The sequence below is a fragment of the Crassostrea angulata genome, chromosome 3, assembly GCF_025612915.1.
Source record: "Crassostrea angulata isolate pt1a10 chromosome 3, ASM2561291v2, whole genome shotgun sequence".
Taxonomy (NCBI): domain Eukaryota; kingdom Metazoa; phylum Mollusca; class Bivalvia; order Ostreida; family Ostreidae; genus Magallana; species Magallana angulata.
The window spans coordinates 10,374,019-10,395,957 of NC_069113.1; the positions used below are offsets into that span (position 1 = coordinate 10,374,019).

Sequence of the window (21,939 nt, forward strand, 5' to 3'; positions counted from 1 at the left end):
CCTATTGTCAGGATACTCTTCATACAGTTTTCAAGATAGGAAGTTGTTGTTTTGCAGATCAATTGGACAAAGGCACATTACTTGAATTTTTATTTTTGATAATATATAAGAAAACACCAGTTTTTGAACCTTGTCATGTTTTGGCATAATATTGCATATGGGGAATCCTATTGACAAAATACCAGTTGTAAGAATACTCCATTTCTCTGGATAGGTAGTGTTTATCAATTTAGGGTTGACAAATGGATTATGGATACTGTTAACACAAAAAAGTCTGCTGTCACATTGACAGCTTTTTTCTTGTTTTACCATTGTTTCATTTGAAACCAGACTAAATATTTAAAAACCTCTTTTAAAGACGCTTTTTTTTCTTCAGTTTTGTGCCATTCTGATATGGCCATTATGTCTGGTAACGAAGAAAACAAAATATGTGTTACCATAAATGTATGACTCGGAGTCAAGTATAGATATATGGGAGTTTTAAAAGATATAAATAGTAATGGAAATTTTTGCCGTCTACTTTCATTTCATTGACCAGGAGTACAGGTAGGAAGGTAAGATAAAATATGGAAAAGGTGATAAATTCTTAATTATTCCATAGCTTGATGTAAACTTGCATTTTATGCACCTATTTCAGATTTAAGATAGGATAGAATAGATCTGTCCTGAATGTTTGTTTGCCGAGGTGTGACTTTAGTATGTTAAGAAAAAAATATACCTGCTCATTTTTTAAACATACAGTGCATGTAAAATCTTCGTGGTCGGAATAAATTTTCACTTAAATATTTAATTTTCTTATAAAACAAACCAAATATGCTAGTTTTTTTTTTAGTCTTTTGTTAGCTCGGGATCACATACCTTACACATCCGGATCAACTTTCTTTATTACAAACAATGGTGTATTTTACACATTGGTGACGGCCGCTCAAAAATTTCGCGGACACGGCTACTATCTATTCCTGTGGACGAACTTAACAGTTGGTAACTTTACAAAAGATATCTTGAAAAGCAACTGAACAAATTTGTGGCAACTAAACCATGAATAAACAATGAATGCAAAAGCAAACAATAAAAGAATTGTTTTAATCTTGTTAATCGTTTTATATGAACACGAAAAAACAAAAACAAAAAACCCAATTTTTTATACGGTCTTTCAAATCAGTTGCAACTAGAATAGTCATGGCGCAATTTATGATAAGTATAGAATTGTACTTTTTAATTTTTATATGCCTTTTTTCGGTTGTTTAATTTACGGGTTGCGAAAAACCTTTGTTAATATAATTAAAAGTAAATCTAACTTTAGTTCAAACAATTTTCTATGTACCTAATTTTGTCACATTTAATTCCTTTAATGTAAGAACATTAAGGAGTATAAAACCTATCAAGCATCATGTTAAAAGCTGCCAAGAAAAAAGAAAAACAAAATAGAAAAAACAATATATTTAATTGGTGTCTTCATTTGATGATGCGTCCATCATTTCTAATATCAGTATTCAAAAACAATTGACACTGAAACCATTAGGTTAAAGAGGTTTTAATTTGATCATACAATTGATTTCTAGTATATGAATGAGATTCTTTCTAGCTAATATTTGTTGTTTACTTTAGAAACCATAACCACGTGGTCCAGAAAAAAAATGTCGACTTCCGACACAGTTTGCAAAGAGGTAAATCTTTGCTAAATAGACTCAAAAGTGGGCAAGCCTGGTAATCTTAAATGCAGTTTGTTGTATATAAATATATTTAAGAAAATATGTTTTAGACATCTCTATGTAGTTGCAGATATTGACGAAAAAACTTGAAGATTTGGAAACCTCAAACTCAATGGTTATAAGAAAATTATCTGAAATTAATAAAAAAAGGTACGTAGATTATTATTATAAAATATATCCATTTTTATAATGAGAAATTCTTAAAAAACAGTAATTATCTGTTTCTTTCAAAAAATCTTTTTTTAAAAGGTTGGAAAGCCCTATGAACACAACTATTACAGGTAAAGATATTTTTTAAAATTTTCCCAAGAAATGGTAATTTCGAAAAATTCAAGGATTATCTATCAAACCAAATACCGGGAAATTATTTGATAATTTTATCTACCTTTTTAAGCGTATAGGTTGATAAGTGTCACCATTGAACGTTAAAAAGAAAAATTAAATTCGTTAAGAAGAGAGCCATTAAAAAGCAGCATTCCTTTTTAATAAAGATTTAAAAAATGATAACATCTTGGATTAACTTTCAAAAACTTTGTTTTCTATCTATAGTTTTATTTTTTCTATTTTTTATTATCTAAGAGCATATATATATATATATATATATATATATATATATATATATATATATATATATATATATATATATATATATATATTCTTAACGCTAAGGTGAAGGAGACTTGAAATCGAAAAGTTAACATGATGGTATTGGAAAAATCTTAGCATTGAGCTAAGTTTTTGGTAAATAGAAAACATTGTTATTATACCCGCACTTTCTAAAGAAAGTTCGGGTATATTGTTGTTACCCTGTTCCGTCCGTCCGTCTGTCTGTCAGTCCGTCCGTCCGTCCGTCCGTCCGTCTGTCATGTTTTACTTAATCAAACTGCTCCTACATCTTATAAACCAGCAAACTGAACTCTTGGAGTTTGATTTGGGGTTTCATGTTGTTTTGTAAAAAGGTTTCAAAAATTCTCTGTTATTCCTGGGGTTCAAATAATTGGTAAAAAATGACGTTTTTTCACAAAAAACCTTCTTCCTCGAACTCCTCCTACATTTTCAACTGTAAACAAATCATCTTTTGGAATATGTTTTAGGGTATCCTATAGATGCGCAATAAGGTTTCGGAATTTTCAATTTTGTCCTGGGGGTCATTTAATGGCTAAAAAATGACGTGTTTTTTTTTTTTACAAAAAAACTGGTTTCAAAAACGTCATGTTTTTTTGGCAGTAGCCAAATGATCTTCTAGAATATGATTGGGGGTGTCATATTGAGGCGTGATCAGGTTCAGAATTTTTTTTTTTATTAAGGTGATCAGTGGGCAACAAAAAATGACGTTTTTTGGCAAAAAAAAATATGATTCCCAGAACTCCTCTAACAACTTTTGGAGTAGCTACGCCATCTCTTGGGATATAATTGGGGCTGTCCTATAGATGTGCAATAAGGTTTTAAAAATTTAAATTTCATCCAGGGAGTCAAATAGTAGCAGAAAATTGACGTTTATCACTAAAAAAACAAACATTGATCCAAGAGCTCCTCTTATGATTTAATGGATAGACAATCATATCTTGGGATATGATAGGGACTGTTCTATAGATGTGCAGTAAGGTTTTCAAAATTTAAATTTCATCAGCAGAAAATGGACGTTTATCACTTCAAAAAAACATAGATCCTAGAACTCCTTTTATGATTTAATGGATAGACACATCATATCTTGGGATATGATAGGAACTGTTCCATAGATGTGCATTACAGTTTTGAAAAATTAAATTTAACCCTGAGGCCCATTACCTACCGGTACATACCTTTTGATGCCCTTTAAGTATCAAGAATATATATATATATATATATGGTTAAGGGGTGGGGATCTCAACCGTTTTCGAGATATTCGTGCACTTCCTGTTCAAGGGGGGTCATGACCACCCCGAGGCCCATGACCTACATACCGTTTGATGACCCTTGACACAAGGAACAAGAATATATATGGTTTAAGGGTGGGAATCTCAACTGTTTGGAAGATATTAAGGGACTTGCTGTTTGAGGGGGTCAGGACCACCCACAGGGCCCATGACCTACATAACATTTGATGCCCTTTGACATCAGAAACATGAATATATATGGTTTAGGGGCCATAATTATAACAGTTTCTGAGATATATGGTAATTTCAAATTCCTGGGGGGTGGGGATGACCCCAGGGGTCAGATCTAATAAACCCTATATATTGCCAGTAACAGCCAATATATGATTATGAAAACCCTATATATTATCTTTGTCCGTTTTCATGTAACCATTTACAAAAGAGTCTACGATTCTTCCTACAAGGTTCAATGTTAGACCCCACACCCTTTTGACACCCCCCTCCCCCGAAAAGTGGTTGTCTAACCCAAAATGAGAAAAATCAAACCAGGGTTCACAACTAGATATGCAGGCCTATCATATCCTAGAGTTTTGTACAATTCTGTTCAGCCATCTCTGAGAAACAAGTTCAGAGCAGGAAAGAAGAAAAAGAAGATGAAGAATAATAATACATGTACTGTATTAAGAACCGTACAAAAACAATAAGTCTCCAAATTTCATTCGGGAGACTTAATAATAAAGATTAAATAGAGATAGGATCATCAAACATCAATAATTTAAAGATAATTGACAATTTCTGATTCTAAGGGGGTCAGGGTGACCCCTTAGGGCCATGACTTACATGCCATAATGATCTGATGCCCCTGCATGACCTAAGGAGGAATAATATCTTTGGATTAAGGTGGGGATCTCAATGGTTTGTATGATATTTAATAATTTCAGGAAGAGCACTTGGGATCATGACCTACATACCATCTTAAATGCCTTGAACAAAGAAACAATAATATAATATGTACATGATATATGATTCAATTTAAGAACCCAGATATAGATCAATCATCTATTTTTTGTAATACTTCCTATGTATATATATACATGTACATGTATTAGTTTGTGTTTTGTTCTATACTATTCATGTTCATGACTGTAGTATGGCTTAGTCTTATTTTGAATTACATTAAAAAATTGTCAAATATATGACTTGGAACCCCCACTACCAAACAAACTCAAATATAAACTGTTCTCCCCCCCCCCCCCCATCCCATGTCGAATGATCTTTTAAAATCAAAATATAATTTGGGTGTCTAAAAACTTTTATAAACTGGAAAAAAATGTTATTCTTAAAAATAATTATATTACACCTTCCATAATTGACAAATGATCTATTGAGATATGATCAGAGGTCATATTTCTGCCTTGGGATCAATAAGTAGTATTCATTGACAAGTTAAAATTAATAACAATAAATGATTCAAATTATAAATGTTTATACTCCACATTCACCCCCCCCCCCCCCAATCTAACCTGGTTATGAAGATTCAGTCTTCTTAATACATTCTTACATGTGTACAGTAGCAAATTTTATATCATTTCTTCATTGCTTTTTCTCTCGTGATTCACATTAACATTTTGGAAATTGCTTAATTCAATTTTTAAGATTTATAAACAAAATGTTATATGCATCACTTCCATGTGTACCGGTATTCGCCTATTTGGGGCAATTGTAAAGTCTCCTAAAAAAAGCAGTGACATCATTAGGCTAGGATTTACCCACCTGGATCAAACACTACTGTATAACATATGAATAAGATAAAATACATTATTATTTCTAGTTCTAAAATGTCAGGGTGTCTCCAAGGGGGCATAATCTACATACAATTTTACGCGCAATGACACAAAGAGCAAAAATAAATTGTATGGTTTAGGGATAAGGATCTCAGATCTCAGAAGTTAACAAAATATACAGTGTATCATATCATTTCCTATTTCATAAAGGCGGGGGGGGGGGGGGTTAAAGACAACACCTGGGGGTCATTAATGTACTTTACACCATTTGATGCATCATAATGACATTAATATTAGAAGATATTTTGTATTTTCCTGTTTCGTGGGGTCAGAACAGTCCCATAAGGTCATGACCTACATTGTATTTGATGCATTATAATACATTAAGAAAGAAATACTCCTTCCTTCCTATTATAACTCATATAAAAATGATAAGTGTCTACACCTACTTACATGTAATACACATATTTAATAAGAAATTGTTTATACAGTGTCAATATGGGGTCAACTCAATAATGCATGCTGTCTGACAAATGAAAAAAATAACTTTTGCAACTAAAATGACAGAAACTTTACAAATGCGATAGGATAGGTAACGATGATAAGCTTATTTAAATATTAAAAGATGATGATACAGTATGCTGTCAAAGGGAGATCACATTTAGAAAGTGAAAGTAGAACTTATATATATATGTATGCTGGCATCTCATTATATTGTGCTATTGCTACTACATGTATTATGCTTACCTATATTGGTCAACATCATAATGATAATCCAATTAAACACAATAATGAATTCCTTTAGCTGATCTTAACTAATCCTATTCTGCATACGGAAAACACAGACATGCATGTATGGGTGTTGCTAAAACGCGGAACGGAAAGCGGAACGGAATGGAAAATATCATCACGTTTATCGCTTAAAAGGGGTATAGACTGGCCAGAAACGATTTACTTTGTATCTTTTATTTATATCTAATGAATGATTATCAACATGTTGTTATCTTATTAATATTCATATGAATGTCTATCAATTATAGCATTGTATTCATTCGGCTTTAGTTGAGTACGGGAACGGAAAAATTAAATGTATAGGAATTGTGAAACATTAACATGATTAAACGAGCAAATTAGCTATAACTTTTTACTTATTTTTCTTATGTGGTATTGCTGGCATATCAGCGTAACGTACGCAGTTATTGAAAGCGTTTTATGCGTGTTTTGAGTATTTTTATATTTCAAATATGATGTACATGTCTATACTTACATCAAAATTCAATTTTCAGTGTTCTAGACGTTCTTTTATCATACAGACAATACAGTATCATTGAGATGGAAGAAAAAAAACCATTGGACTGACGACATTAAAAATTAGAATACAGTAAACATTAAAATACCCGGTAATTTGTGCAACTAGTATTTTTAGCAATGCAATTTTGTTTACGTTTGCATTACTAAGCAGTTGTTTATTCCAGCAGCTATATACATATGATCCGAATAGAGAGCTCTAGACGTTGCCTGGTTTGATTTTCCGATTATATATTGAGACTATAGTCTGTCGATCCCAAAATATTCATGCAGCACATTTGGACGATTTATAATAGACAATGTTGACATCTTTTCTCCATTTGGAAGTCACTCAGAAGACCTTGTACAATTTTTCAACACTATCATCCTGGTTTGTTGGAATGCAAAACCCCGTTGACTTCTTTATTTTTAGCCGTGTATTTATACCAGCTGATAAGCTAGAAAGGACGTTTTAAAGAAAGAATAATGAGAATGTTTAATGCTTCTTAAAGAGAATTGCTTGAACCCTGAGGTATATATAAATATACAGCAAAAAAATGAATCGAGGATATTTTTGGGACAGAATATAGTGGTCAATGCATGTACTGTTAATTTTGAGGAGATAAATATTCTTGAATAAATAATCTAATATTGCTAATCTTTCAAAAAAAATTAAAAAGCTACATAAAGTATATCGTTTTAGCATGATTAACAAATCTATTAGGTAAATAACAGTTGATAAGATTTTCCGTTTTCCCTTCTGTTCCGCTTTCCGTTCCGCGTTTTAGCAACACCCATGTATATATACACGTGAACCCATCTAATCGAAGAGCTGGATAAAACTAGTACCCGCTAATGAGACATGCAGACCTGTGTTGTGTACGTAACTTCAGACAAAGATCATTCATTTGTAACATGCATGTATTTTTATGACCTATTCTTCAAATCCACTTGCACTATTTTATTAGGTAAATTACACCTTTAAGGTGGTGCAGGACACCTGCATATTGTGATGTACATGTATACTTTCTATTGAGATAAACAATAAAGTATATTAAATATTGATTAAATATTTACCCCCCAAATAATGTTACCTAACATTGAAGCGCAATGGGTTTGAGCGTTTACATGTCTGTAAGAGCATTGGGGTCCAAGGTGTACTTTTGGTAATTTTACAATTGATATAAATGAATTTTCATGGGGAGGGGGGGGGTCTGGACCCCTCACTCCCACCCCTTCTCTAAATCTGTGCACACGATGATGTTCATGTAGGAACACAGAAGCAAATCTAAAACCGGCAACCGCCACGTGGAGGGGGCATAATTTAATTTTTAATTTGGTTTCTAATAATTATGTAGACCATTATACTTTCTATGACATAAAATGTTAAGATTATTGATTAACTGAAAATTCACTGCAAACAGTTCTACCCCAAATTGCACATAAAGTGCTGCTCATGTCACGATGTGTATTATCATATGGGAAGGGATCTCATCCTTCAGTTATGAAAATTATAAATTTTAATTGTATTACCGGAGCTTGCATATAGCCTTCATTTTTAATTAAACTGGTACAAAACAGTGTTATTTAGTGGCAAACACATGGTGCGGGTATTACTGTCTAATGACAGCATCTAGTTTTGAATTGTATCATCTCTTGTAGAAATTTGATACATTTCAGATACCAAAATCTGAAACTTTTAAAGGTAGAATCTTTGTTTATTTGCAAATAGTATACAAATAGTATACAATATAGCTTTACTCACATCCATGGTAACAAAAACACAGTTAATTTGTATTAAAAAGCCTTTAATTTGCGTCTGGGTGCAAAAGCACATTTTATTGTTTTGTAAATGAACCAATATTTCTGGACCAATCGTGTAATTTAAGTAGAAAGTATGTATCTTTGTTGGCACAGCCAAGTAAATCCAATTTTCTCCTTTTCATTTCTCATACGTTAATCAGTCAATGAAACAATGATCAAACAAAATCAGAAAAAATGAGTAAACGTATTATCATTTATTTAACATCGTAATTCCATTTGACAAATGGAATATGATTATATTTCAGATACAACATTTATTTAATTGTATTCACTCTGGCAGACCAACCATTCAGACTTTGAATGTCCATATTGTATTGTTGCTGATTCAATAAATGATGCAACTATCATTCATATATATATATATATATATATATATATATATATATATATATATATATATATATATATATATATATATATATATATATATATATATAAAAAACACTGAAACTAAAAGTTGTTGACTATATTACAAGTTTCCCATGTACACATGTTGTATTTTTAATATTCCCGTTTGCAGACTTGCAGAGTACCATACATTTCTTAAAAACCCAAAGTGGAAATAGAGATCAGCAACTTAGGATAATAAGAGAAGAGACATCCAAGTTAGATAAGAGAGTTGACCAGCTTTCTAAAAGCATAAATCGTGTACAAAAAACAACATATCCTTTGTATCGAAATGCAGGTGCTGAAACAACTGGATTAAATATTCCAAACTCAAATGAAGGACCAAAGTCAAGGACTCTGGAGCAAACTACTTCACTAATTGATGTGTCTGACACACTAAGGTCCGAACCTCCAAAGAAACTGAAATTCCATTTTTCCACAAATTCAGCAGAGGTTAAGAGAAAGAGAAAATCAGACCAACCTCTTCCAAGACAACCTCTTGCTAAAAACGATATTGGACTGAAATGTCGTTCCGTTTGTACTGATGATGACAATCGTGTGAAATGTCTAGAAGGCAGAGACCGGGAATTATTTAAAACTCCATCAAAAAGTTCGTCGCTTGAAACAGACGATAAACTTAATCTTCCGACTAGAGATGAATGGAAAAGGAAAAAACTCCCGAGGATACGAGAAATGGATGGAACCAAACCCAAATTAAAACTGTGGGTTTTTTTTTCAAGAAATCTTTTTCATTGATATAAAAGTTGCATTGATGAATTTATTATTGCCATTACTCACATTTGATCAATGTAATTTAATTTAATTCTTTAATTCAAACATATTTTATTTAAAATTCAAACAGACTGGGTAATAGGTAAAGCCTTTGTAAACAAATTTCTTCATTGTCTATACATAAAATATGTTAATTTGTAAAATAAGGAATATTTTTAAAACTATAAATAAAAAAGCATTATAGTACCATTGTCCATGCCATTCTGCATAAATTTTTAGTATCATTTCTTGACGTTTATTCCAAAAAATGCGCAAAAATGTTCTAAGGAATGGCACTTCTAGTATCCAAAATGGTCTAAACTATTTTGTCTGACCTGTCTAAAATGTCATTATAGGAGTCCCCATTATCAAGCCAGAACACAGAACGAATTCAGAAATCTTGGTAAGACGTTTGCAATTGCAGTGTATAATTCACAGTCAATTTCTGCAATTATCCATTATTTAGCTGCTGAATTGTTTTGTGTTTTAGCTGGACTTAATAAAGATCCAAACGACCAACCAGACATCAAAGATTTTAACAGCTGGATAACTTTAGCTGAAAAAGAAAGACAAAAAGGTAAATTAAAATACATCTGCATATGCTAGGTTTTATGTTGTTGATCAATCAATTCTAAGTGGGGTTTTTCACAACATGTACAATTTAAGTAAAACTATCTCTATATATGTACCAAAATTTTCTTTCCAGGACTATCCATGAATTTTTTGAAGACAGGACAAGGACCGGATACTTGTTTATTGTTAGATCTGTCTGGAAGTATGGTTGGTGAGCCGTTTAATGAAATGATGGTGGCAGTGCGAACATTTGTTGAAGGTAGATTAAACTTCAAGTTACTAGAAAAGGTTATTTAAAGAAAAATGACTTCACTTCAGTACAAACGCATTAATTTTTTAGGCATTGCATCTGTATTTGCTACACAGGGGATAGAGGAAAACCTTGGAATCGCTACATTCGGTGAACAAACAGGAGTAATTCAACACATGACAAACGATTATGACAAAGTGCTAGAAGCACTTGGTAACTAAATGCGGATTTTTTTCGACCAAATATTTACTAACATTAAATATCGGATATATTTCTGATTTTTTAGGTTTTCTTTTAAACAAATTAAATTCTTCTATATCTATAGATTTGTTGGTTCCTTCTGGTCCCTCTCCTATGGCTGCTGGATTGTACATGGCACTAGCATGCTGTTTTGGTCATGGTAGATTCACTTTAACTTTACCCTACTCTTGTTGTATTGTTTGTCTTGTGATATTATTATACTGATGCACCTCTATCTACAACTTTCTTTTCAGATTCTAGTACCCACATAGGAAAAATACCTGTAAAGAGCAGAATTATAATGTTCAGTGATGGTAAAGGCACACTCGACATAAAATCGTCAGGAGACGACGACTTTGAATCACCGCTTGACTTTCTGGTAGAACACATATTTTAAGAGTATAAAATTACCAAATATTGTATTCTATTTTTATTCAAAGAACAACCATTGCTTATTGAAAATCATATTTTTGCGAATATCATTATCACAATCCCAAATTAATTACAAGTAAGATTTGACCTGCTATTTACTGCATAACTAAAATTCACTCGGGATGACACCATTGGATGTTGAAGGATGAAACTCTATTAACATATATATTTTCTAACTGTTAAAATGAAAGATGAAATTACAATATATTAGAATTGTGATGGGGATGTCGAGGTGTAAAGGCGTCTGAAAGGGTATACAGAAAGTCAAATTTAAAATCGAAACGGATATTAGACCTTTACATATACTGGTCATGTAAAATGATTGAATGCAAATATTATTAATATGAAAACTTAAAGAATCTACACTATCTGAGGATTTTTTTAACACAAATAACAGTTTTTCTGCCCGATTGGTTTTTTGAGAAGAAGATTTTCAAAGATTTTTTCTCTGTATTTTCATGAAGCATAAAACAAATATTTCTCTACATTTCAGGCCTTCGTAAAGTAATTGAAACATAATTAAGTTCATGCACTGATGCTTTAATGCAACATGTTTGTAGATGATTTGTAAGATTAGATTTAATAAGTTTAATCTGAGAGAGGTCGCAACAAAAATTAATTTGTTCACCAGATCGTAAAACGTGATTACTGCGCATGTCTTTGCATCAAATGACTGATTTGAGCGAAGTCTGTAAAATGATGATTAAAAAACTAAGACAAGAAACCTGAAAAATAAAGGAGACGTTTTAGATGGCCCAATAGTCGTAGTCTTATATAGGCTGTATAAATCTCCATTAAAAGAAGGGCTCTATATATCAAAATATAGAGAAAAAAAATACCCAAATATAAAAGGTAAAAGGACTGTGTGCGGCATTATGCATTTCTCGGGCCAAAAAGTTAAGTTTTTAAAGATCTTTAAAAATAATGCAGAAGATAGTTGCAATCAGATTGAAAATTGATGTGTAAAAGGTTTTCAGCACAGTGATGTCATTTTGTAGAAATGACGTCATGAAGATTGTCATATTTGATAAAATAATGTTAATGTTTTTGAGCTAAATTAGGGTGTTCTCCGATGGATTTTCGACTGGAACACATCAAGCGCATGGTTGCTCTAGTACCATTTTTAAGTATCATGTGTGTCATTGTATGAATAACATAACAATCGTTCTTGAGCAGACATGCGCTCTTTACTTCAAAATCGAAATATAAAAAATGACAATATTTTCATTTATTTGCAAAATTGCAGGATTTAGCTCATTTAGATGAGGTCATAAATAAACAGACAATGAGCAATGCTGACCAATATTAAGAATAAAGTGATAGGCATCCTCTGTTAAATAATTTATGATGATGTGATTTTTATACGATACATTTTTCAAAATAGGCTAAATTCGGTGCAGATATTTGACCATATCAAATAAAGTCATTTATAGATGGTTTTACTATGAATCATACATGTAGTTTATAACTAAACAAACCATATCTTGAACTTTTAGATAGATGGTTCATTTTTAGACTAATTAGCCTCATTAAATAGGTCCAATTCCAATTATAAAGAAATAAGTATATAATTAAGTTTCGGTTTCTGAACATTTTTTTTCTTAAATGCATAGAATTTCATAATACATGTATTATGTATTAAACAGAAAAGTGTGTGGTTAAAAGAAACTGCTGAATATTTAGAGAAACGAAGCATCCGAGTTTATACTGTATCCGTGTGTAGCACGGAACCGGTGAGTATCTACATCATGAAAATTTAATTATTCATAATAAATTGATATCACATTTATGCAAATGTGAGTTTCTTTCAATTCAGGCTTCGCTAGAAGAAGTCTCTGAAACAACTCACGGAAAGATGTTCAAGAGTACTGAAATCAACAAGCTTGTCAAAATGACTCAAAATACGGTACAGCAAGATTATACACCACATTTTACATAAATGATCTAGAGATCTTTGATTGCTTTTAAGTCTTTACAATATATTATGTATATCGTAAATGAAACCAATTGTAAACAAAAATAAATAAAAGAATTTTGTTATTCTGTACAATTTGACATGCTAGAAAGTCTATTTTATTTATTCAATACGCGTTACTGCATATTACATGAAGTATGATAATTCAGTTTTTTAATTGTAAATTTGCAAATCTTTTTGCTTACTTATTAAATTTGATTAAAGTCAACAATCAGGTTAAATACACTTTACTTAATTATATAATTTACTTGCAGGCAACAGCAGCAAAGTTAGTTAAAAATGGCTTTGATTTCACTGATTCACAAGTCGACGATCCAGAAGTTAAAGAGGAAGTCCTACGTTATAATCTTCAAGGAGAATGGGTAAAGATCACTTTCCATTTTTGAGTTGCATGTTAAAGGATAAAGGCATTTAAGTAATGAAATAAAGTATAATATTTTGTGCAAATCTAATTTCGTAAATGTACATGTATATGTTGAACTCAAAAAACAACGCGTTTAATATGTTTTATTGTTATATTACGTAGTATATTCTCACTATATAACTCTATATAGATGCATTTTGTAAACATAGACAACAGACATGAATACCATTATATAATGAATAACAGATTTTGTATTCAGTTACACCGTTGTTGAAAGGCGCCGAAAAACGCATGCAAATAAGATAAGAGGACTAGTAAATTGCAATTGAATGATTACTGACGAAACATCACTGTAACTGTTTACAGGAAGACATTGTTCTACAAGGAAAATATATAGAGAAGAACTATAACATCAATCACTATACAGAGCTAGAAGATAGTAACTTACCACCACTTGGTTCTCGGGTCAGAAGAAAGCCAGGATGGAGGTATGGGGACCAGGATAAGGGCAGACCAGGGACGGTGGTAGGGCATCATAAAGGTAGTGTTGAATAGTCTAAATGTAGTACATCTTTTAAAAGGATTCAACCAACATACAATATTATGAAACTGATTGAAATAATCATTTTATTCAGATAAATAATACCCAGACGTAGGTATATGTGGAATGGATATGTACCTTAAATGTGTCTACACGTATCCTCATTTCAGATCGTATTTCAGTCTTTGTTGAATGGGATTATGGTGCACTTATCATATATAAGTGTCATACTCATTTTGGTCAGGATGTTATTTTGGTCAACGAGCCGCGAGTCCTCAGGGATGAAATCATTGCTGTTGGATGTTGTGTTAAACGGGGTATTTATTTTCATTGATTTATGTAAATAAATGTTACTCTGTTATTACACAACATGTTTGTCGTTTTACCAATGAAATGTAACATATGTAATATTATAATTACTATAAACTACCTAACTTGAAAGGAGTTGACTGGAAGTATGGAAATGAAGATGGAGGTTTAGAAAGCATTGGAGTAGTCCTAAAGGTCAACGCAAACGGATTGATAATTGTAAGGTGTTTTGTGTTTTCGATTAAACATAGTTAGCCATAGCATAAATATTGTGAAACTGTTTCCTAAATAACTTTGAAAATAGGGATGATTTATTTATATCAGCATTTCGCCACAAAAGGAGTTTAAAAATAGTCCATACTTGTAAAGCAATTTGTTACAATATAATGTAAATTTAGTCAATAGGGACCCGCTCTGCGGGTAACCTATCGTGGTTGACCTGCCTGTCCATTTGTCAGTCTGTTTGTCCATCTGTCTTTCCGTTTTTTGGTCCGTCTGAGATCTCTTGTCCGATGCATATCCTCTCTTTCCTTGACCAAATCTAGCTCAAACTTCACCCACAGAGTGCCTATGGGTAAAAGGTCTGCAGGGACTTTGGATTATGTTTCTAGGTCTAGGTATAAGATCATAGCAGAATTTTCTGACAAATCCTCTCCATTTGGTCAAATCGGACTCATACTTCACCTACATGGTGCCTTTGATCAAATAATGTGTAGTAATCTTGATTGATGTTTGTACGTCAAGGTATAATGTAATATCGGGCAATGCAAACCATACAGGGGTCATACTTTACATAGATATAGCTTGTGGGTAAATAGTGTGCCGTGACCTTGACCAAAGTCATATGCGAAGGTCATAGCAGGCCTCTTCATCATATCCTGTTTGAGGCCATCAATCATTTCCTTTCCAATTCGCTTTATCTTGATCAGATTTTACACATATGCCTGTAGATACATGTAAGGGGAAATGAAATTGAATTAAAAGTTCTATGCCAACCGGAACATTATAAAGTTATTAATCAATGTCAAAGTAAAGTTCTCTGAAATGCTTTTCACCCATTCATATCCATTATTTGAAAGGGGTCCTTTGAGATAGTGACATTCTCAATCATGTCTAATTGGTTGATATTTTGGATGCAATTTGATGATATAAATGATGTTGAATTGTTACACATTTAGGTCAGATGGCCAGATAAAACTAAACATCAATACAGATTTGGATTTGATGGCTTGTTTGACGTACAGCTATGGTAAGTAGAATATACTGCTCCTTGAAGAAAAGATGTCAATTGGTATATATTTTTTCACCCTAAAAAACTAAAAATATGACATACAAAAAACTGTTGCAAATTTTAGGATTATAGGCTATTTATTAAAAAAATTGTTCAAAATGCACCAAGAAGGCTGCATAATATTTGCCAAGTTTAGATTATTTTGATTTACTTAAACAGAAGTGATCTCTGTATAAGGATGAAGTAAACAATTAACTTTTAAAGTTAAAATTTAAGAATTATTTTCTTCCCTAAATAGTTTTATATCTAAAACTACCATGTAAAAAATTTTGACCATTCAGCTTTCTAAAGATAGCAAGCAATTTTGTTGTTGTTCTTCTAGTGATGGAGTTGAATCGAGTGGAAGAAAGGAAATGACATCACAAGCTGCAGGTGCAGAAAGCACCGAATCATACATTGCGTCTGGTTCATCCTCTGACCATTTAGAAAATCGTGAAATATATCACCGGGAATCGAAAGACGACAGAAGTAATAAAGCAAAAAAGAGACCAATGTCAATCAAGGAGTTTAATGAACGAAACCGTCAACTTCAAACAAAGGAAGGGAAAAGAACACCAGCAGGTAAAGTATTTTATTATAAAAAAAATCAAACTTAATTTTTTTTTTTAAATTGTTGATATTTTTTTTTCATTTTTAAGTGCAAACCAATTTTAAAACATACGACGTTGCATGGACATATAAAAAAGATGGGATATGGTACAATCTTCCTAGAGATGTGAATGAAAAAGTGGAAAAAGCATATGGACGAAACAAACATGGTTCGACAATTCTGGAACTTGATGGATGCATGTAGGTGTACATCTAATATCTAAACTGGAGTTTTTTTTGTTTGTTTTTTTAAATTTTTTGTTCATCTTTCAAAAATTAATGTAAGAAAAAAATGATATATGTTTTTTTCCTTGAGGGTATTAATGGTGGGATAATTTTCCCCTTACATGCAAGATCAATTGTATCAACATGCAAAATAATTATGTCTACATGCAAGATACTTATGTTGACATGCAAGCAACAAATTTATTTAGATGATCTTATTTTTATATTGGAAAATGACTAACTAATGCCAGACTCTGACATCATAGATGCAAAAATGCAACATCATCATGACAACATGCAACTTTTTTATGTTGACATGCAAGATAATTATGTAGACATGAACATATTTATGTCGACATGTAACTTATTTATGTTAACTTGCGAGTTAATTATGTACATATGCAGCTTATTTATAGCGACATGTCAAGTTATCACGCATGTTATAAATAACTTTCATATATACATAATTATCTTGCATGTTGACATAAATATCTTGCATGAACAAATGACAATAACAAACCGTGAACCATCTCAAAAATCAATAAAACGAAATACAAATTCAAAGCAGAGCAACATGGACCTCCGAATAGATAGAGGTAGGACCAGGTGCCTAGGAGGAGTAAGCATCCTCTGCTGACCGATCAAACCCGTTGAGTGCTCTTTGTCGTAATCGGGGGGAAAACCAGGAAAAGTCCGTAGACAATTAGGTGATTTATTATGGTCTAACAATTAGTATGAAAAACGTCAGTCAGCATGCGACCCAGTGGAAGATTGTATTTGCTGACATGATCGTTGTATCGACCATAGAATTTACGGAAAGATGACTTTAAACAAGACTGTTGATAGTCCTGTTTTATCAACTTGTTTGTCAGTAGCTTGCTTGACTTAAAAACTGTTCATACGAAGAGCATACCCTTGATTATCGAATCAACTGAGATAAAAACACCATATCTGCAGGTGATGAAGGTATATTGCTACATAAGTAAGGAAAGTTGACTAAAGAAAAATTGAAGTCATCGCGTATAACTATTTCGCATGTTGACATAAATTCTTGCATGCGAAGATAATTACCGCGTATGGTGACATAAATATCTTGCATATTAACATAACTGACTTGTATGTTCACAAAAAAAGGTAGCATGTCAACATAAATATGTCGCATGTTATCATAATTATGTTGCATCTCGTGTTTATAATGTCAGATAAGGGCTTATGTAAGGTAAGTGATTTTACCCATATAAAAATTAGGTTCTCTTAAAAGATTAGTAACTTGCATGTGGACATAATTACCTTGAATGTAGAAATAATTATCTTGCATGTTGGGATAATTTTTTTTGCATGTTAACATTATTTATCTTGCATGTAGAAGGTAGAAATATGCCATCATAATATGAGGGCATATTTACAGAGCTTTTGATCTTTAAAGTCATTTTCGTCTGTCTGTACGATTGTTACAGGGCCTAGTTTCACTATACTATATATATATACTATATCAAAAGCATTTATTTTATTGGCTTGCGAACCCTTAAAGATAAGGAACCTAATGCTGATGTCAATACTGTATGATTCGTTTGTATGAACTACCTCCCCATTTTAATTTTTTACAAAAATAAATTGTGCATTGAGGTTTTTAAATTCTGTATTAATACATTTTATTAACATATTTATCAACACCAAAACATTCAGTGGATCTTATCAAGACGAAAAATACAGCTAAATTGATTTAATTTCGTGTGGATAGATTGTTCAAACGGTGAAAATCCTACTTTTCGAAACTTTATAAATATATTATTACAAGAATATTTGTGCCATACTTACATGTATGTAATTACATGTTTTATTTTATAGTGTAGGTGTAGATTTGTTTACAATTCAAACTCGAAAGGAGAGTCAATTTAACAACATATTAAACATGGAATGTTGGGAAACGAATATTTTTTTTTTTATTAAATTATATTTAGATTAAAAACTTAATAAAGACGGTGTTGTCAAAACCTGTATTCAATATTAAATTATTGCTCATTTGAGAGAAATGGTGGCCATATGTCTAAAATTTTAACTAATGTTTTACTTTATTATCTTTAGATGGCAAGCATCATTTTCCGACATGAAGATGGTGTGTCAGAAAACGCATGCAGTTACTGAAATAGTGAGACATGGTACGTGAAACTTTTATAAGTCAACCGTTCAAACGCAGTTATAGTTGTTTTTTAAAAGTTTTGATCAAATTCTATTTCAGAGGCCAGCAATTAGACAAAGAAATCAAAGGTGGTCACAGGAAATTCTTACTCAACTAGTGTTACTTTCAAAGAGAACACAATGATAACAAAAGATATTAAATTCCAATTAGTCTGTGATAGATATTTTGTTAATTTTTACCTACTTACGAAATAGCTTTCAAATATACTGAAGGTATAATATATACACTCAACAAAACTCACCCAGCAAAATGTATTTCCTTTAAAAAATAAAAACATGCATTTGTCTTGCCGTCTGGGTGACTGCTTTCCACTTACCTGACTTAAGTGGTTACTTAAGTGGTTTTCTATCACACTTTCACCAAATATTAATATCAATCACAAAAAATTGCCAATCGTATTAAGCGTGCGCCGAAAAGTACCAATTTAATAACTTGACGTTTCGTCATGGGTAAGTAATTTCAAACGATGTTGTTTTATTTTAGCTGTCTATTGATGACAAGACATTTCAGTTACGAATTGTTCAAAATTTTACATCATTTATTATTATTCTTTTTAACAGGGTGAAACACTTATACTCTGTCCCAAGATATCCTTGATTTACATTTTGCTTAATTGCATGATATTTATAAATACCTCAGGGTTCAAACGATTTTCATTCAAACGTATGAAAAATTTCCAAGATTTCTCAGTCGAAATGCCCCCTAGCTTATCAGGTTTCAATACAATGCTAAAAATGTGATGTCTACAGGGATTTTGCATTGCAACAAGCCCAGATGATAACGTTGTAAAATTGCGCATGTTCGGGTGTGTTCCGAATGGAGAAAAGATGTAAGCATTCCCCTTAATAATTCCCCGTAAGAAATCTGTTTTCGTTCCTGTGAATTTTTCCGAGTGAAAGATGAAAATGTGTCAATGAAATTATCTTGGAAATTATCCCTTTCAACTATTTCAATTGCACTTCTTTCACAGGTACATGTATGTGTATTTTTATTAGAAATCGTCCAAATGTCTTGGGACAGACTTTAGAAGTTTTGTTGAGTGTACATTAAGCAAATGTTACTTTTCATAAGACATTCCTTTTTTGTATGTGAACAGTTCTTAATCTTCATTCAGATCTTTTTTGAACTTGTATTATCATAAAATATTGGCTATTTTGTGTTATGAGATTTAATGATTAAAATAAAAAATGAGCAGAAGTTGGCTTCAATGTGGCGTCACTGTATGTCTGACGGAATATACATATATATGACAAAGAAAATAGCATACAATATTTTATTGCATACTTATATACATTTGTCATTCTTTTTTAATTATATCATAAGGTCATCTGAGTCACTCAGGTTACCTATTGCAATTGGTCTTCGTCTGTCGTCGTGCGTCGTCCATTGTGCGTCTTGCGTCGTTCATTAACAATTTTATATTTTCAATTTCTTCTTGAACACTACAAGGACAATTGTTAAAATTTTTGGTGTGAAGCATCCCTATGGTAAGAAAAATTTAAATTGTAAAATTCATGGCTCTACTACACCCAGGGCGCCATGGGCGGGGCCAAATATGTGAAAAGATCCAAATTTTCTAAAATCTTCTTGATTCCCACACATGTGGGAAAATATATGCGTGATTATGATGTCCAAGAAGACCTTTACCAAAATTGTAAAATTTACGGCTCCTGGGTCAGGGATTAAGGCCTAAGCTGGAGCCGATATGGCAATATAGTAGAAATGTATTAAATCTTAAAATAATCTTCTCTACTCCCATATATATTTGAGAAAAACTAAATGCAAGGTTACGATATCCATAAGCTCCTCAAAAATGTGAATATCATGGACCCTGGGTCAGGGGTACATGCCCAAGGGTGGGGTCAAAATAGCCATATGGTGAAAATGTATTCGATCTTAAAAAATCGTTTCATCTGCCCCCATACATGTTTGTGAAAAACCAAATACAAGGTAATGATGTCCATAAAGTCATCTACCTTAATTGTGAAACTCCTATTCTCTGTGTCAGGCTTTCAGACCTTAAAGGGACTTGGACACGATTTGAGATCAAAAAATTTATTTTTATTTTTTATGTATAAAATGGTTAAATGGTGCATTTTAAATGATTGACCAAAATATTGAATGTTAAAGTTAAGTTACAAGCGAGATACAGAGGTAAGAATTGGTTGTTATGTAAACAAAGCTCGAGTCTTATAGTTGTTTACAAATATGTAATATAGAGATTTACCATTTCGTAGACAAAATGACATGCAAAAACAATTTAAACTAATTCAATATCTTTATAAATACTTTTTCCAACAAAAGAAAGATACATTTGATTGAAACTTACACCAATACAACACATTTGTAAAAATGACATTTTCGAGCTTTGTTTACAAAACAAAGAATTATAAACTCTATTGATTTTTTTTCTGTACTATCACAGTCATTGGAAAAAATCGCGCATTGTTATTATGTACATAATGTCCTGAATTTCAATTATGAAGTCACTGCCCGGATCATGGGACAGAAGTTAAATCTTTTTATAGGCGTGGGGGGGGGATTCATGTGGCCATATATCGAACATGTATTTTTACGTAAGGTAATTGCTATGTGTCCTCCATTAACAATTATAACTTCATCTTGAGAACTATGTGGTAAATTGTCACTTGGCAATATTAAAATATTGAATTAAATATAAGTTCCATTTTAGGAAATCAATTTTAATATCTTATACATTGTATACTTATAGAAATAAGATTTTGTGTGCATTTTAATTGAATCTTTAAATATAATAAAGGATTGACAATTAAAGGCCTGCAGGACTCTTATTACGAAAATTTTGGCCACTACAGCTAATGATTAGATAATCCGGGATTCCTTCGACTCTTGAGTTCCCAACCTACCTAAATGAACAAATATTTTTCAAACATTAAACAATTAAAGCAGGATAACAGTCAGAGGAGTATCGTATTAGGATTTAAACTTCAAAATGAAACTTAAAATGCGTAGATGAGACTCTCTGACATGTCTGCCTGAGGGATATGGGACTCAGGTGACCGTCAAGGCCTGAGGGCCTCTTTTGTTTGTTAAACAATAATTCCCATATGTAACTTAAAATATCTGAATAATGTATACTTTTTTTTTAAATGATAAACATATTAAAAAACAAACCCTTACTTGATACATTAATATCTGTTGTTCGACAAAGTCTGGCCATCCCTGCAAACGGAGAGATTTGACTTTTTGGATATACTTCTTCTAATGAGTAAAAAAAATCTGTGTTTATGCTACATGTACTATGAAAGATCAAGATCAAAACGCCTGCCTCTCTCTCTCTCTCTCTCTCTC

General features: G+C 32.0%; 1 protein-coding gene across 5 annotated transcripts; it reads left to right on the forward strand.

Annotated features, from left to right (window-relative positions):
* Nucleotides 1-456: 456 nt before the first annotated feature.
* LOC128176202 (uncharacterized) lies at nt 457-19,811 on the forward strand. Of its 5 annotated transcripts, none has more exons than XM_052842347.1 (22): nt 457-554; nt 1,609-1,667; nt 1,777-1,862; nt 1,962-1,993; nt 8,984-9,572; nt 9,978-10,024; nt 10,112-10,198; nt 10,328-10,453; nt 10,535-10,657; nt 10,770-10,844; nt 10,939-11,063; nt 12,763-12,849; nt 12,933-13,022; nt 13,346-13,453; nt 13,822-13,996; nt 14,167-14,313; nt 14,439-14,524; nt 15,484-15,554; nt 15,919-16,157; nt 16,283-16,385; nt 18,495-18,568; nt 18,649-19,811. In XM_052842347.1, the coding sequence occupies exons 2-22, from the start codon at nt 1,638-1,640 to the stop codon at nt 18,660-18,662; spliced, it is 2,514 nt and encodes an 837-aa protein (XP_052698307.1). In that variant the 5' UTR covers nt 457-554; nt 1,609-1,637; the 3' UTR covers nt 18,663-19,811. The 5 variants fall into 5 exon arrangements, with proteins under 5 accessions (XP_052698307.1, XP_052698308.1, XP_052698306.1 ...); XM_052842346.1 differs by having other exon boundaries at nt 464-554; nt 1,783-1,862; nt 16,235-16,385; XM_052842344.1 differs by having other exon boundaries at nt 465-554; nt 16,235-16,385.
* Nucleotides 19,812-21,939: the final 2,128 nt, after the last annotated feature.